Source organism: Madurella fahalii (genome assembly GCF_045866475.1).
Source record: "Madurella fahalii IFM 68171 DNA, scaffold_2, whole genome shotgun sequence".
NCBI classification, from domain to species: Eukaryota; Fungi; Ascomycota; class Sordariomycetes; order Sordariales; genus Madurella; species Madurella fahalii.
Window position 1 is genome coordinate 6,613,219 of NW_027263972.1, and position 17,889 is coordinate 6,631,107.

At 50.6% G+C, this 17,889-nt stretch overlaps 1 protein-coding gene across 1 annotated transcript; it reads left to right on the forward strand.

Annotated features, from left to right (window-relative positions):
* Positions 1-1,064: 1,064 nt before the first annotated feature.
* Positions 1,065-3,514, forward strand: MFIFM68171_04691 (uncharacterized protein; the record flags this gene model as incomplete). The annotated part of the gene is made up of 7 exons (XM_071060111.1): positions 1,065-1,318; positions 1,459-1,613; positions 1,665-1,723; positions 1,790-2,383; positions 2,442-2,610; positions 2,669-3,336; positions 3,404-3,514. 7 exons carry the CDS (start codon positions 1,065-1,067, stop codon positions 3,512-3,514), a joined length of 2,010 nt encoding a protein of 669 aa, XP_070916212.1.
* Positions 3,515-17,889: the final 14,375 nt, after the last annotated feature.

Consider the following 17,889-nt stretch of genomic DNA (forward strand, 5'->3'; position numbering starts at 1 on the left):
TCCTCGAAAATATCTCGGATATTTTCATCTAGGCCCTGAACTCTCACATCTCGCCACCTCGCCGGCCCCTTCCTCCTGGCCAACAAGACGATATTGTCCAACATAGCCACCTCTTCCCAGTAGTTCCCGGTCAGGGTGGCCGATAATGCTGCCCTTGGCTCACTGCACCCAGAAAGAAGAGGGACTATCTCCAAGGTCATCGTAGTCGATGCGTCAGCCCTATGTTGCTCTTGTTCTATCGTCAAGGGGGAAATGGCGAGGTGCTCCATTGTCGAAAGGAGCGACTGCATTATAGCCTGATGGACGGGTATCCTGTGTTGTCCTAATAGATAGGGCTTCTGTGGGCCATTAAGCGCCCATTTCTCGATGCGTACTTGGCCCGAAGGAGCGTCCTGTGACTCTGTGCTGGTGTTCTCGAGGATGATAATTGATAAGGTGGAGCCGTTACCGGAGACTACGTCCCAGATGATCACCTCTTCCACTTTGACGTCCGGCCGATACCAGCCCCCGCTAATGAAATCATGCTTTACCCCCCTCGTCGTAAGAGTCCGGTACTGGCCGATATAATCCTGGAGGGACCAGTATGTTGAATCGTCGATTTTGGGCGACTTCTCGCCGCGTAGGTCCGACTCGATCATTATCGCGATTAGAGTGGTTTAGTGATATGGTAAGGTCCGATTTCCAGGGAACAGGGTGGGGGAAGCTGTGATTAAGATTCTTCAGACACTCACCCAGCGTGCTGAGAGTAGAGTCAATGCATGTGGAGAATATCCACTACAGGCAGACGCTGACTCGGCCTGTTTTGGGCATCAATTCGCGCCAAGAACGCTTTAGCAGGGGCTGAGCTGCAGCAGACGCGTATCCAGGGCGGGGTATGCATAGGACTGCGCGGCGGGACAAGTCCAGGGAAAAGAAAGATGTCTATTTACACCATTATTGTCCGTTTCGGCCCCTCTTGACCACAACATACGGCCACTGGCATACCTGTATTCTGTACGGTCATTGTGACCAAACCCCTTTAAACCCGGAGCGACAATCGCCAAGTGATACGCTCATATTGCATAATGACTAGGGGTGCAGAGCCCTGGGACCTCAAACTCCACGTTGTTCGGAAGAATGGTGACCCAGAAACCGCCATGGCAAGTACCAGCAAGTCTGATACCAATGAAGACGAGGAGCCAGCTTCAGCGCCTCCATGTCAGCCGGACAATGACCCTAAGAAAATGGAATCGGTAGCCGAACCAGAAAATGATCAGAAACAAGCACCCACCGATGGTCCGAAGACGGCTAGAAAAGCGGTCGTCCGCGTGGACCAACGGTAAGCAAATACCCAACCTAATTATCCGCTAGTCGCTCAGAACTCAGCTGACCAATTTCACAGATGGTAAGCTCATGATATTAATCATCCATAAGTTGTCTGTGTCTGCATTAGTACTAAATGACTTGGGCTTGTACTAGGACCAAGGACGGCGGAAGTGTGTACACACAGACCCTCAAACGCTCAGCCTGGAAAATCTCGAGCAAATATGCCCTCGTCGTCCGTCAAGTCTTTGACTATGACGGAAGCCTGTCGAATACTCTCATAGATGTGCGAGCGCAAGGCCTGCGAGATGGTGAGGGCCCCAATGAGTAGTAGCGGCCATTTGTTGCTGACAATGTCACAGTTCTCCAAGACATACTCAAAGGAGCCGAAGGCCTCCAATTGAACGAGAAACCGCCTATGGTAAGTCCCTTGTTTGGCAGAACTACCTTGTAGACGACAGGTGACTCAACCTGGGATACGGTGCAGATACAGCCCAAACTCCTCTATCATTGCGCCCCAAAGCTGCGCCTCCGACTTAAGGACGAGCTAGCCAAAGAGAAAAAGGACAACGACCTTGTGTTCGAAATAGAGGCGGCTCTGCAAGTCGTCAATGAGGACTTTGCTAAGGATGAGGAAAACGTCCAATCTCTCTTGCGCAGCGGCCGAATCACCTTCGATACCCTCTGGGCGATAGTTCCGCCTAATGAACTGGTATACACACGTGACTTGCTTTCCGAGCCCTGCGTGTACCGCGCTGTCAACTCGGGTGTGTGGAAGAACAGCGACGGGAGCGTGGTCTTTTACATCCTAGGGCGTATGGTTGATAGTAATGGGGAGACGCTCGGTTGGACCAAGTCGACCACACTTGAGATTCCCATCTTTACGGGAGAGAAGACTATTACTGACCTGCCGGTGTATCCTCTTCGGCTTCATTCAAAGAGTGCTCAGATGCGGCGGCAGCTACTCGAACGAGGGCAGAGACGTATTCGGCTACAGAAACACGGTTTCTACGAGTATAGTGGGTCGGCGGTGCAGGAGACGGAGACTCCCTTAGGGTTGACGCGCAAGGAAAGGTTTAGTGTAAGTGCTCCCTTTTGTATCCAAAGTACCTATTTGCCACATATTGATCGATATTCAGTGCCGGGGACGCATCGTCATTGACCCAGCCGCCTTTAGCGAGATCGAACCGGAGAACGGTTTCGTCCCTGAGATACGGCACGCGATTTCAGAAGACAAACTTAGTGATGATGAACTGGTAGCCATGCCTTCTGTAGTCTATGGATTCAGTCTGACGGAGAAAACCTGGGGTTAGTGGGAGACGTCCTTGTCCCATGACTCTACCTACTTGCTTACGTGCGACAATAGGTGCCTTCGCTGTTTCTCGCATCACGGAGATCGAATGGAACACTTCAGTCTGGGACTCTCTTGTTCTTCCCGACGCCTCCAAGCGGCTGGTCCGGACGCTCGTTAAGAGCCATGTCTCTCACAACAGCAGCTTCGATGACTTCGTCAGGGGCAAGGGCAGAGGCCTGGTTGGTCTTCTTGCAGGGCCACCAGGAGTAGGGAAGACGCTCACAGCAGAAGCCGTCGCTGAGACGGTGCAGCGACCGCTCTACATGCTGAGCTCGGGCGAACTGGGAAGTGACCCAGACAGCATAGACCAACGACTACAAAGGGTGTTTAGGCTGGCGCAGACATGGAAGGCCGTGCTGCTGCTGGACGAGGCGGATGTGTTCATGGCCAAACGGACCGACGCTAATCTAACTCGCAACGCTATCGTCTCGATCTTTCTGCGGCAACTAGAGTATTACCAGGGGATTTTGATTCTGACAACGAACCGAGTCGAGAAGATCGATGATGCCTTCCGAAGCCGGATCCACTTCCAGCTCTCGTTCCCGGAGCTTGACTCGGCCGCACGGAAGGCTATTTGGCATGGTTTCCTAGGAAACACCATCAAAAATGGTGGCGCTGCCATTGATCTTGACGAACTCGCAGTTGACCGCCTAGCCAAGATGAAAATGAACGGACGACAAGTACGCATTCACCGTATCCCTCTTACCTAACAACTGCAGCATTGGCTTTTGCTGACACCATCAACAGATCAAGAACGTCATGAAGATGTCTCAACTGTTCGCAGCGGATGAAAATCGCCCGCTTGTCCTGGAGGATATCTTACTGGTGGCCGAAATGTCACGAACTTGTCTCATTTAAAAGCTATTAAACCAGACACCGACTTCGGTATATTTGATGTCAAAGTCATGCTCGCTATTAGATCTGTATAACTGAGTTCGGCATCTCACGCCTTGGAGTCCCCGGCTGTAGGGGATGCTACCTAGCACGAGGAGGGGGTATCTGCCATCACCCCAACCGTATAGCCAGCGCCGGCAGTTCCGAAATGCTGGTGACATCATGACGACCGGCCAGTAACCAGCATGACAGTAACCAGCATGACAGTAACCAGCATGACAGTAACCAGCATGACAGTAACCAGCATGACTTATTAAGGTTATTATGGCGCAGAAACACACATCTACACCTGCATACCCATGGGATAAACTGCGAGGATAAAGGCAAATGTGTGCAAAGAGAGCTTCTCTGACCAGAGGAGACCGTATTGCACGCAAGAAAAGCTCCCGAATTGAGTGAGCAACAAGTATAGAGAGAATTGGAGGACTGAGTGTCCTGCTGTAGAACGACGGCTAGTACGGTCTTAAATACAGAAAATGGCCCCTTAGCAGGGATCCGGCAAGACTCGCGCTCTGACAAGAAGGAACCAAGTGCCCATCTCCCCGTTTCACTACATGTGAGCCGGACCTAGGGGCGCTTTAAAGACAGAGAAGAGGAGTGGTAGGGTGTTTGCGATCTGCTCCTATAAAGCCGGTTAGCCTGAGGTTAACGTACGTAATCTAAGCCATTATCCATCATCTTACCGTTTGTAAAGACAGCAAAGCATCAAAGTCCTGCCAACCGATTTGCGATGGCTTATCACCTAGTTCTTGCGCTAGCGCCATCAAGTCAGCCACTACGGTTTCCCAACCCTCGTACACCCGATCCGGTATGACGTGAAGTAGTCTAAGGAAAGAGACAAGCTTTGCGGTAGGGACTCTCAGTTCCGCAAGATCATGTAGCTGGCGGGGAAGGGCGCCCACCACCAGCCCGTAACTCTCTCGGAGCGGATTAGCCGTCAGCGTATCGATATCGGGAGGGTACTCCGAAAGAACATGCTGCAGGTTGATACATCGCTCCTCCTCGTCTGCCACGACGATGACTTCCGAACCAGGCTCGTCTTCGTCGGACTCTGGAGAATCGTACTCCGGAGAATTGCACTCGCGGGGTTGAGACATAATAAACCGTGGGACAGGGATTCTGGTTGATATACCTGCGGTAACTTTGGATATCACTGGCTCCTTCAGGCTTCGGAAGAGGCGTCGCCGCAAATCCTCGCCATCTTTACCACGGACCGCTAGAAGCCAATCATCATGAGGACCCCCAACCCCCCCGTAGAGTCTATGCACCACGGACGAGAACTTGGGGGCATACCTCGGGCAGGGTCCCGGGTTAAGAGACAAATTGCACGGAGAACGCATCCTCGTCCATAAACGGAGTACCCGAGGCCGTATAGGTCGGTGGAAAGGGGTTGCTTTGCTCAGTGGAAGAACAAATGGAAGACTGACCATACAATACTTCTTCATCATTGCAGCCATTTTTGGCAGTGATTTTTGTTTTGCCGCGCACTGTTCAAAAGTGACATATTATTCAAGAATGAGGGATCAGCAAGTTAACAACGGCCACTCTCCCTTCCAGTGTTCACATTGCGAGCGACCCCAAAGCTCTTCTTGGATTTCCCAAGTATTTAAAGAGGGGAATTTCAACTCGGACCCTGAGTCGATCTCCTTTCTCAAGTAGGCCGTGCAGGACGCTGTTCGATCACAGTTCTGAGGTTTCTTTGCTCTCCAATTGAACAGGACACCAACTCTTCTCCCAAATGGACTCTGACTCTGACTTAGATGGTTTCGACGCTGACGACTCCTGGCGAGTCCTGAACGATGGTGCAGATAACAGAGCCTCCCGTCTGGTTGAAAGTCTCACGATCAACCCCGAGGTCTTCTTGAATCCGCCAACGTCCCTCTATTCTGACCCCCCTGCCAGTTCCGGCTGCGAGACACCGTCTTTCGATTTCCTAGAAGAGTCAGGCCATGAACTGGAGCAGCTCTATGTGGGCATCTCTGCCCATAAAATCCCTATTTGAGGCGGCAACTACTGCTGCCCCAGTAACATGGCCTTTGAAGGGTCCCAGGATCAACAACTTTCATATCAGTTCAACACCAGCATAGATGTGTCATTCGCTACCCATTTTACGTCAACTGCACTGCAGCCAACAAGCTCTTCATCATTTTCGTCTCCTTCCCCAGGCCATTCGTTCAGTTATCTAGACTCTCTGCCTCTCCCCACGACAGTCCCGCACCCCGAGTACTATGGCCCCCTTCAACCAACCCCGGGGAGCACACCAGACACCAGCAACCCTACTCCACCCACCGCACCAGCCCCCGTACTATGCTCCAATTCCCCCTCAGCCAAGCCTCAAGTCAAGCTCAGGACGAGGACGCAAGAAGGGTCCCCCATATTCACGTGTTTGCGACTTCAAGGGCTGCAAATGCAAGAAAGTCTGTACCAGACCGTGCGATTTCGAGTGGGCCAGATCCCCTTCCTTGGCGCTACCCTTTTCCCACCTATACACCCATTCTCCACACCTTCTCGCCCTACCTCGTTTCCTTCCAGCACTAGCACCTCAACCCCCTCTCACTGAGTCTCAACCACCTTTCTAACGCTTTCCCAAAGCAAACACGACCGCGAATACACCAAACTGCCCTCTGAAGAAATCAATTTGTTGTCAGGAGCGCTTCTCGCAGAACAAGGGGCTGTATCGTCATCTCTGGGTGCATCATTACCAATATGCGAAAGACAACAATATCCCCGAGGTAGAGGCAAGGTGCAAGGTCTGTGAGAGGAGACAGAGGGTGGCAATCTTGAGAGGCATATGAAGATGCATCAGTAAAGGTGGGTGGTAAGGGGTTGGGCATTCTTGTCATGTCATTCATTATCTCTACTGCCTTCTACGCAGTAGGACCTGCTGCTTAAGCTTGTTTCAGTGGTTGCGGTTGGAATACATGTTCTTGCTGCCTTGTCCTCGCCGTATTGTCCATTGACATCACACATCACTTTCTTAACCCTGATTACCTAGAGAAAACCGCTACACCCCTTGCCTCCAAAGATATCCTGGCCATCCTCGTATGCCGCAACTAGCACCAACATGACCCAAACTCCACCGCAATCTAGCACCAACCTAATGATGATGGGCATCCCAAATGATCTCTACCCACGGCCTCCTGGCGCCCGCAGTGCTTAACAATGAGCCGGACCGGGTTGCAGTGGAGGGGTAAACTAGTTCCCAGGAATGCGCAGGACAACCGAAATTGTCCCCCATCTCTCAGTGCATGTAGCTATATAACTATCCACCTTTCCTCCCGTGACAGCCACCCCCCCCCCCACCACAACCCTAGCTACACCGCCCGCAAGTCCCTTCTACTTCCCTTCCCACCCCGCCAGTTCGATGCGCCGATCTACCCTAGGCTCCCGAAGCGCAACGACCGTTCCACTTTGTCTATGTGCATGCAACTCCTGCATCTGGGGCTGTGGAATGTGAACAGGAGAATGAATGCGACCCGCTTTCTGTCCTCTCAAAGGCTGCGGCGTAGACATGAGAGGCGACTGCGCCTTCCGCCGGTCGGAGAACAGTTCACTTGGGACTCTTGCACAAATGCTGTACACAAAGACCGTGCGACTAGTAAGGCCATTGGGGATTCAGAATCCGACTCCTCCACCGCGTGGCGCAATTCGACGAAGCGAGGCCCCAGAACGAGCATTGCCTTTACACCCGGCGAGAATAACTCGTTCCCAAACAGATGACGACTTCCAACCGCCAGCATTGACGGAAGAAGGAACGGAATGGGGGGTCGAGAAGGTTCTGGGAACTAGGAAGCGAGTAAGAGGTAAGCAGGTGCTTATCAAGTGGGAGAGTTTCGCGAAACCGACATGGGAACCACTGAAGAACTTTCTCGAGACGGAAGCACTGCACGACTACGAGGAGCAGCACGGGAAGATCGCAACCATGAAGACAGATGTTATCTAGAGCGGTTACCGGCGCGTGACCGAGAATTCGATAAGTACCCTTTTCAGTCTATAGCTAGACATTCTCGCTGCTAAAAAGTATCACCGAATAAAATACTTCTCGGTTGCTTGAACGCTGTGCCGACTTGAAGATTGTCCAAGAACTTATATCGTAGGTTGAAGGGTCTCGCTATCAATGTCGATCTCTCCCGATTTAAATTCACACGTCAAACAATGCTTCACACCTTTTAACCTTATACTAGCCTTATATACTTTATCTGTAGGTGCCTAAACTTATTTGCCTTGTAATCAGACAACTCTTAACCTGTTGTTGTACCAGCCACCATGGCTGCATAGAATCAATCTCGATGCATTAATCCGTCCACAACATAGCCTAGCCGCACCATGTTCAGCTACAGGCTCTCCAACTCAAGATATAAGTACTCGAATATGCACCCCAAAAGTCTCCCGATACAAATCCGCCATACAATATGTCCTTCATGTGCCCGGCCCACCCAACAGCGACGCGCTCATTGATGATGAGCCGGATACTTTCACCCTCACGAGAGCATGGAGACCACAACTGGTTCGCAACAAACGAGCGTCTAATGGAGATACTCCTAGACTCGCGTGGAATCGATTCACCATTGCCAATATCGTTTCCGATTTCGGCCTGGGAACATATTATCAGTGAGTGTGTGCCACTGTGTAGGTAACAGGACGAAATTGAAGAAGGTATCTACAATACCCTAGAGACCGGACCGTTCCGATCGTACTGCACATCCACGGCAAAATTTTGTCTCCAGTGTGGAGAGTTATCAAAATAAGGGATTGCTGTGCCCCTGGTATTTGTGATGGAGAACTGATAACCGACCGGCACTTGGTCGAGCTCGAGTGAAAGCTCGCAGCTCTTCGAAGCAAATCGCAACTGGTCCTGTGGTGACGCATGCGGGGTTAAATCCCAGTATCTTGCATTTATGTATGAAAAGTCCTCGGCTACGCTGATGTCCACCCAGTGCCCAGCACGACAGCCGTCGCCTGATGCTTCTTTATATTTGATGCGGAACGCGGGTGAAGGCGCAGGCTGCGCGGTGCTGATTCCTAGCCACACGGTAAAGAAATGGAGAAGGACATCAAAGAGAACCATGGTGTCTTGGGAATACGAATATTGGTGTGAATTCCGTCAGACGGCGCGGGAATTGTTGCGAGGTTGATGTCGCGTGGAAACTCAGGAGGAAAGGGTGAGCCTATGATGTACTTACGCTGCTATCTCATTGGACTGTGAGAGGTTCTAAATATAGCTCCATGTGGCTGAACCGGCCAGGGATCAGCTGAACCCTTACCCGCCCAGCGCAATATATTGCAATACTCGTATATTGCCAAGGACTGCATCGAAACTTCAGCTCAACACGACTTTACATACAGCAGAAGCGATGCTACTGGTAACGCAACATTGGTAAGCAATTATTGAAATTGCAAATTCTTCTGGATAGTCTCATTCTTCATGGCTCGTGACTAGGTAGCGTTGCACATATATAGCTCAGCCTCGCCCACTAATTACTTCAGGAGGTTACTCCTACGATATTATCTTTTGAGAATCTCAGATTCCAAGGATCCGGGCTAGGGATTTACGATCACATGGCTATCGATAACAAAGTGCGCCTGCCAAACTTGTCAGGGTATCTCAGCGTCTCGCGGCAATAACAAACTCAACGACCAGATCAGGTCAGTCATTGATTTTTTGCCACATCAAGCGTGAAGAGAGTTTTCCAAGAGGGGTTAACAGTAGCACGCTGTCATTTTCGTGAGAGCTCCCGCCACGACGTGCTCTTGGCCACCAGGTCCGCTACGAACCGCCACTCCAAGACAATAATAGCAGCATCGAATGGGGTTTTCCTCCGTTTGCCAAGGAGAAAATGTGAGAGCTCAGCAAGCCTACTTCACAAATCACCTATGAGGCTCCGCTTTCAACGGATTAGCAGGCTTATCCCAGCGAGGACCCACCCTTCCCGTACTCCTACTTAGGAGGTACATTCTACATGAGAAGCTTACTGGGAATCAGAGCGTCATCTGAGTCATGCGTCAGCTATTACCTTCGGATGATGGCTGAAATTGAGCACGGTACGTGATTGTTGGATAATATATCCGCGTCACGCCAGCATTTGGAACGCGACGGGGGAAGGCTGACGCTGTTTTCCTCGCCACTGCGCCCCAAAGGGTCCACTACGCCACAGAATGCTTGAGTCACGTAACGTCAACTTGCTTCCAGAACCCAACTCCTAATGTATCCCTATTCTTGACCTCGACGAGCTTGCCAGTCGCAGCGGGTGTAGGGCTTTGCTGCGTGGCTTGGGTTGGTGAGCTTTCGTTCTTTGTTGGTACCCTCCTTAGGAGTGTGGGGGGTCGTGTCTGTTGGGGCGGCGGAGACGAAGTTGATGGCTGGATGAGGGTGGCGCCGAGGGACTTGATGGAGACCATTTTGGCAGCGGTGGTGAGATTACTGAAAGTGATCGTGCTGATGCTGAGGGAAGTGCTGAAAGGGCCAGTGATTAGTGAATGAAGCTGGTTGATGCTGCTGGTTGGTGCTGATGAACAGAGGTCGACTGAAAAGAATGAAGACGGAGGTTCTAATATGTTTTCCGGCTCCATTTAAGGTCCCATTGGGATCCCTCCGTCGAAGAGAGCGCCTCAGCAATACGAAACTTTGATAATAGCCTTGCCCTTGCCGCCGCTTGATGTTTACTCGTTAAGGACTCATGAGGCTACCTATGAAGCTATTACGAGACTAGCGGTGGCATCCTGGAGTGGCATTTTCCTCTATCAAATTTAGATCATCCATGAATATGTCAAAAGAAGTTGCTAACAAGTGTCAAGGGATTTCTATTAAAGACTTATGTCAGAGTACAATACAATGCCCAGTTCATCATCAACATTCCCAGAAGTACTTTCATACTGAGTCGAGACAATGACAGCATGAGTGTTACTGGTACGAGAACCGACAACATGGCTTGGACGGCGTTTACAGCGCTTCACCTCCTGAACACGGGCAGAAAGCACAAGGCGGCGTCCGGCGTCGGCTTACAAAGTTCTGGATCGAGCCGTTATTGCGCGTGCTCAGTCTTGGACCTTCAATAGGAGGGCCACACGGTGCCACTGCGCCACGCGACCTGCATATAACTGGTGTAATTGGTGGATTTGCAGAAAACTGCTCTCTGTATCTTGAAGCGTGGATGTGGTGAGATCGACCTCCAGCACACCATGCCTGCAACGGTGAGCTTTCCAACCGTGAGCCCGGACAAGGCATGCCTGAAACATATTATGAAATTGACTTTTTTTTATCTAGACAATAAGTAGATATAAGGGATTGTTAGCTCAGATAATCTCAATTTCTGTAGGTCATATAGAATACAGCTCACAACCGCGTCTCTCGTCTGAACCGGGGCCAAGAGTGCCTCACTGCGGGCAACCTTATCATGAATATGCCTTTGGATCAGCATCATCCTGTACCACCTCGTGACTTCTTGGAACGAGTATTCTGTCCAACCAATACGCCTGTACTTGCCTGCAACACTCTCTGTAACGCCGTTCTTCCCCTTTTTGGTCTCCCCAATCGGCTCTAGAAGATGGAGCTGAAGCGAGGTAGTTTCCCATATGACCCTGCCCCGCCGATGGGGAGGAGGGTGTAGTCGGTATGAAGACATTGCTCAGGGAACTCTTAGGGTGAAGGGGACTTTGGACCATAAATCGCTGCCGATCTTACCGAAGATATGGTATAACAGCGATTTGATGGTTTTCTGGAACGAGATCCAGCATGACGGGGGTGGAAAGGAGGCGAGCGAAGTAGAACGGGACTCATCCCAGGAGCAGGGTCAATCTCGACATCCAAAATCCCGACAAGATGAATGGGATAGGTCTCCATTTGCAGCACAGCGAAATCAACCGTCGTGCCAACGGAAGCCCAACTCCAAGTTGGCGCTGGAAAGCACCTATTTTACCCTCCGCGTGAAGCAATGCAAGTTCAGTCCTCTGATGAAATCCCCGCCGCCACAATCCCGTAAGATATTCAGATTTCATAATGGGTTCCACCGCCCTGACAATCGAAGACAAGGCCATCAGTCGATCCCTAGGGTGCGTAAACTCAGCCCGGGAGTATTGCTTGACAAAGCGAAACCACTCCACGGGGCAGAGATGATGAGTTCATCGTGAGCACGCCACGCTAAGAATCGACTCTTTGCGTCTGCATGAGCCAGTTCCCTGGTCAACTTCAAGCTCGCCGACGTGATCGAGAGCCTTAACCATGCCGCACTCCCAGAAAACACCGTGTCCGGTGAAGTGCAGGATGCGTCTGGAGAGATCCCGTTCCTACATCACCCAGCCACGGTGGTTCAGAGCAGACATTGAGACGCTCTGATAAAAGTCGGGGTTGGTGGGCAGAACGTGAACTTGATCAATGACAGTGGTGCCGTCATCCTTTGCTGTGATCCTCGGGACGGCACAAATCTTTGCGGGAAATATGCTGCTTACATTACGAGCTAGGAAACCCTCGTCGGCATGGAAGGCGCACGTGGCGGCAATGGTGTAGAGAGAGTTCTGCTATATGATGCCCATTCCCGGGCCCTCGGAGCGCCAGTCGGTTTCGTCCTTGGTCGTTGGCTGGTCGATGCACAGAGCATCGACCCATAGGAAACGGCCGCCTAGTGCGCGCGGATGACGGTGAATGCGTCGGTCAATGTTTGGGGCATCAAGTCAGCCGGTAGTTGAAGTAGTGTCTGAAAGGGTTGTCGGAGGGCGTAGCTGGGATCTGTGCCGCCCCAACGGCAGCTGAGGGTGAAATATTCCCGGAGAGGATTCAGGGGACAGAGCCCTGCTTCAAGCAAATCCTTACAATCAATTATTCTCACGGTTTCGCACTCGGACAAGTCCACCATACGTCTTAGCAGACCTGACAGAACGTCGCCTTGCGTACAGTGATCGTTAGTGAATGCATGCCCCAGCATTCTCAGTGATGCTGCGATTGGCATTGATGAAACCGGTTCCGTGTAAATTAAAGGTAACACGGCTTGTACGGGTAGATCTCACTCCGAGATTCGCTGTGAAATTCCTGGATTCGCAGGTTGTGACATTGCAGGGAGCGAAAAGGCAGCTCAGGAATATTGCGTTGGTAGGAGAAAGGAAGAGAAAGTATACCTTGTTCTAATCCCAATATATAGCAGACTTTAAGCGGTGTATATATAAAAGAGACCCCCTATAGCTAACTGCGCTCTAACTCTTAGCAGCATTAATGTAATGAGAGTTTCCAGTTTAAGGCCAGGAGGGCCAGCCGAATGATACTAGATGATATCACGATACAGGATAGATGAGACCTCTATGGGGAACTCCCTTACGCGGGGGACTTCTGATCCGTAAGGATCAGTCTCTGTATAGTCTCAACGACAATAGCAGCCTGTTCGTGAAGTTACCGTCCGGGGATCAAGACCTTTTTGGTACTAAGACATCGTAATCCATCTCCCTCAACGTATTCCCAGAATAATCCCCTTATAATTCTGATCCTTCCGTTCTACCTTTAGCTGAGATGGCATCTACGATAAGTACCATCCATATTGGGGATAACACAGCACCTGGGATGAGGGTACGGTACCCGGAACAGGGTTGCAATATCTAGAACGGAGCTCCGGCACCTGAGACAGGGCTACAACGCCTGGAACAGAGCTCAACACCTCTAAATCCACTATAATCTCACTTGAGGGGCAAAGGAATCTCGTATTCAAGGGGATCTTCAAAATTAGCTCCACAGTACGCAAGAGATCTACAATAAGCTCCCTATTCAATTCTCCTAAATACCAAAACTATAATAATAATGGGAATAGTGAGTTGGAGGAAACAGTCCCCAGAGGGCAGGGTCCCTTGATCAGAGGGACACAGTTGCTAGGATGGTGCCCCGGGGGCTGGAACTTGCCGTGGGCCCATTTTTCTTTCGCACCATAAGTAGGGCCGTCCTGGCCATTGCTCCTTAGACAGGACAATCAATTCAGTACTGTTCTTCACACTTGTTGCAAGCTCAATTGACGAGCTCTCCTTGCGTGCAAAGCGATCTCCCTCTGATCAGAGGGAGCTCTATCTGCACATGTTATTTTGACCTTGTTTAGGCTGCAGGGACCCGATTTATGGTGGTGTCGCCTGGCCTGTCTTGACTAATTACTCGACTCGGGAGCAGATTATAATCTAATTAGCTATAGTTATCTTGCTAAGCACTCTCTCCTTGAACACTTCGAACCGTTTATAGGGCTTACTGGCATTGGAAATAAACCTATACGAACTTACAGAGTATATTCCCTCTATGTACGTGCCACCGACTACAAAGGCAGAACTCAGATATACCTTCTACGCCTTATAGTCGTAGATATCGAGCCCTTTATCATCATTCTCGGCTAGCCTTAGCTCGAGATGGTCAATCCCGATATCGACTTCCGAGGTAAGATGTAGATGTACCCGTCTAAGGCACTCAAGTGGGCTTATGCGTTAATGTTACGAGTCAGACGTGCTTGGCACGGTGGCACGTGACTAGACTGCCCCGTTGCGCAGAATGACCACTTCGCGGTCATTCTACACTTAGTTAGAAAATGGACAGACTTAACCACACTTTTGATGCTCATGCTAGGGTTCATGAAGTGTCCACCACAGGGCAGTCAAGCCTGACCTCCGTGTGGTCTCCGCTAGCGAGTAGCGAGACACTCGTAGCAGTTAAGCTTAAGCAATTGTAAACGGGATCTGTATTCGCTCTTGCAGCTATTATCCCCTCTAGCGAAGACCCCGCTAACGTAACGTACGAGCTAGAGTAGCCGTAGCTCTCCGAGGCTTACCGGGTATATAAGAGGCTATTCTACAAGTTTAAGATTTTACCATTCCCCTAGACGATAACAAAGCATTGCATCGAACTCGTAGACGGCATGCAACTGCCCTAGGGGCCGATTTACCCACTAGAGGCAACAGAGCTCGAAACCCTATATAAATGGCTTAGAGCTACTATAGAGAAGGGTTAGATACAACTCTCAACAAGCCCTATAGGCGCTCCTATCCTATTCGTCCTAAAGAAGGGAGGCGAATTGCACCTTATCGTCGACTACTAAGGACTAAATGCGGTAACACATAAGAACCGCGCCCTCATCTCGCTAATCGGAAAAACCCTTAATTGCCTATCAACAGCTAAGATCTATACTAAGATCGACTTGAAGGATACGTATTGTCGCATTAGACTCAGCGAGGGCAACGAATAGAAAACCGCCTTCCATATACGATATAGCCACTACGAATTTTATATAATAGTAATAGGGCTTTTTAACGTCCCGACAACCTTCTAGACGTATATCAACTAGGCGTTATCCGGGTTAGTAGACATTATATATATCGTTTTTAAGAGGCACAGACCTCCTTTTTACCTAGCACAGGGTAAGGTGAGAAGCGGAAGGTTGGGATGGAACTACTTAACCTGTGAGAGCGGGAGACTCTTGTAACGGAGAACTCGGTCGGTAAGTACAGTGGTAGGTAGGAAGATTGACAAAGATGAGGTTCAGAGTTCAAGTCTCAAGTGCAAAGCGTTTTTTCAAAGTAAGTGCAATTGATTGTACGTTTTGATTGTGTGTGTGTACGTGTCAGACGTCAATCCTTTTTTTTTTTTTAACTATACAGGATTTGGAGACGAGGGCGAAACTCCTTCTTATCCTTATTTCCTTGCATTGAACTACTGGGATCCAGATCCACGGATATGGGTCCGGGCATATAGATCACGTTTGATCGCATCGGATCACAGTGATCCAGATCCATAGATTCAGGCTTAGGTTCCAGGTACAGAGATACGAAACTATCGCATAGGCACAGATATTAATCACTATAGTCCGTAACGGATCACAGCGATCCGGATCAGTGTCTGACCTAGTATGGTATAGGTGCCTTGGATCCGGTTCCATGGAGCTGGGTTTCATATAGTTTAGTTCTGTAGACCCAGATTTCAATCTCTTAATCCTGTTTCAAAGTTAATCAAATTATTATTATTCTTCCTACACCGCTTTACCCAAGATAGGGTGTGCCGGACCCTCTACTGCTAAGTATATAGGAAAACCGTGCTGTAAAAGCCGGGTGAAAACCCTATATCAACAAGTAATAGGAAAAATAGTTGCAGTAGACGCCAGTTGGTTGCAAAAGAAAGGAAGGCTTTATGCCAGGCCCTGAAGACTTCTAGTCTTCGGCTTCGGATTCGTCCGCCATCTCCGCCTCCTCTTCAGCCTCCTCTGCTTCCAGTTCCAGCCGTCGAACTAGATTGTATTCCATCAGACGACCCGAATCCATTAGCCAGCCCAAAACCCTCCTTAACAACCTGAGGTTCCGGGAGCCCTGGCCTTGTAACACCAGGCTGAGATCCCGGTGGGTTCGAATTTCTGTTCTTAGCCAGGTTCTAGGCTTCGGCGGTATCGGACACCACACAACGAGGTGCTCCACTGTTTCCCGGCCCTCTCTACAGCTGCAGTAGGGAGTAGGGAGATTCGGAATCCCACGCTGGAAAAGGAAGTCCCTGAGGCCGATGGTTCCTGTCCGGGCTTGTACCAGTAGGGAGCTCTGGGCTTTGGTACGGTCCTGATGTTTTCGAAGAGTCTTGTTGGTGAATAGTAATTCAGGGGACCTTCGTCGGCTAGTCTGGTAGGCCGGCCTCTAACCTCTTGTTTCCAACGCGCTTCCCAAGCTCTGCTTAGCGCCACCTCCGTTGTAGGTCTTGGACCTGACCACTGGTTCAGGCCTTGAGCTTGGCTCTGTCCTTGGCTTACCAATTTGTCGATAGTGATAGCGGCTTTCTCGGATATTGTCAGTTGTTGCGGCAATGGTGCTTTGCGACCTCGCTTCCGTCTCTGAAACCTCCTATACAGTTTGTTGCAAGCCGCTTGGATCAGGGAGCTCGGCGGCCGTCTCGGGGCTTCTGGACCTTGCCAAGCTTGTAGGAGAGGGGTCTGTAGCCGGGCTTCAAAGTTTGCTAGTCTCTTGTTGAGATATAGATCCAGTGGTGGTACCCAAGTCTCAGTTTCGAGGTTCCGGATAGGGGTAGCCTTGTAAGCGCCGGCTACTATCCTGAGACTCCTTGACTGCGCTTTGACCAGCCTAGTCGCTATGCCCTGTGGTTGGCCGTCGACTGTTGTAGGCCGGTGATAGTTGGTAGCTCCAAAGGCTATAGCACTCCGAATGCACTTGGTATAGACCTCTCTTGCCCTGATCAGGCCCCGTCCCCAGGTTTTAGCCGCTATCCTGGACAGGGCGAAATCCTGGGTTTTCAACTTTTCTACTACTTTTGACTCGTGGGCCCTCCAGTTGAGTCTCCAGTCGAGCCAAACCCCTAAGAACCTCGCGTTGGATACTGGGTAGACCACTGTATGGCCTTGTCCAGTCGGACAGGTCAGTCGGAGGGGGTCGGTCCAGTGAGATCGGCCTTTGTTGAAGTGGATTAGTTCGCTTTTTGCCGGGTTGAACTCCATACCGTGAGCTCTCGCCCACCGTATACAGGTAGTCCAAGCTCTTTCTAGTTGCTGGCAGTTGATCTTCGAGTTTTTCCCAAAGGCTAGGAGCTTGGTGTCGTCAGCGAAGGCTACCAGTCCGATTTCAGGGTGTTTCTCCTTCAGCGTCTTATATAGTGAAGCTATATAGAGGATAAAGAGGATAGAGGATAAGGGTGAGCCCTGTGGGACTCCGGCCCTGATATCGGACTTATTTTATATTTTAATCTTCTCGGAATCTTTAATATGGAGGCTGACATTTCTATAACCATGAGTGGCCCGCGAATAGAAATCCAACACGCAGCGAGAGTGTTGCTTGCCCACATCCAAACAGCCCACGCGCTCAGCCAAGATGGCACGCCTGGGATGCAATGGCGTCCGGCGGCTGGGATTACATCACTCTCGCGCTGGATTGGCCATACCTGTGTTTGACTACCGCCCGAGCCGCTGATCAGGTTTTTTCACGGGGCCCGTTACGACCCAAAGGTTCTCGGTATATCGACCCGAGCCTCAACGTACTCGACTCGTGTGGTGAGTCTCCGCTCACCGCACCGCTGCCGGGGGCCACTACGACAAGGCAAAACGGCTGCTGGAGCCAGGTGCCAACGCCTGTATGCGCACACCATTCTGCTGGAAGGCATTTCATTGGGCAGCCAACAACGGACACACAGACGTCGTCGTCCAGCTGCTGCTTTCATACAACGCCGACGTAAACGGGGTGTCGGATACGGGCAAGAAGCCGCTGAGCATGGCCATAAGCGCCGAAATCCGAGAAATGGTGAAACAGAAAGGGGCTCGATGCTGAGGGAAACCTAGGTATTCAAGACAGGATCAGTTACTTTGATCCCAAGTTCGTCAGTAGTGCCTGGCACACGTCAAGTAAAT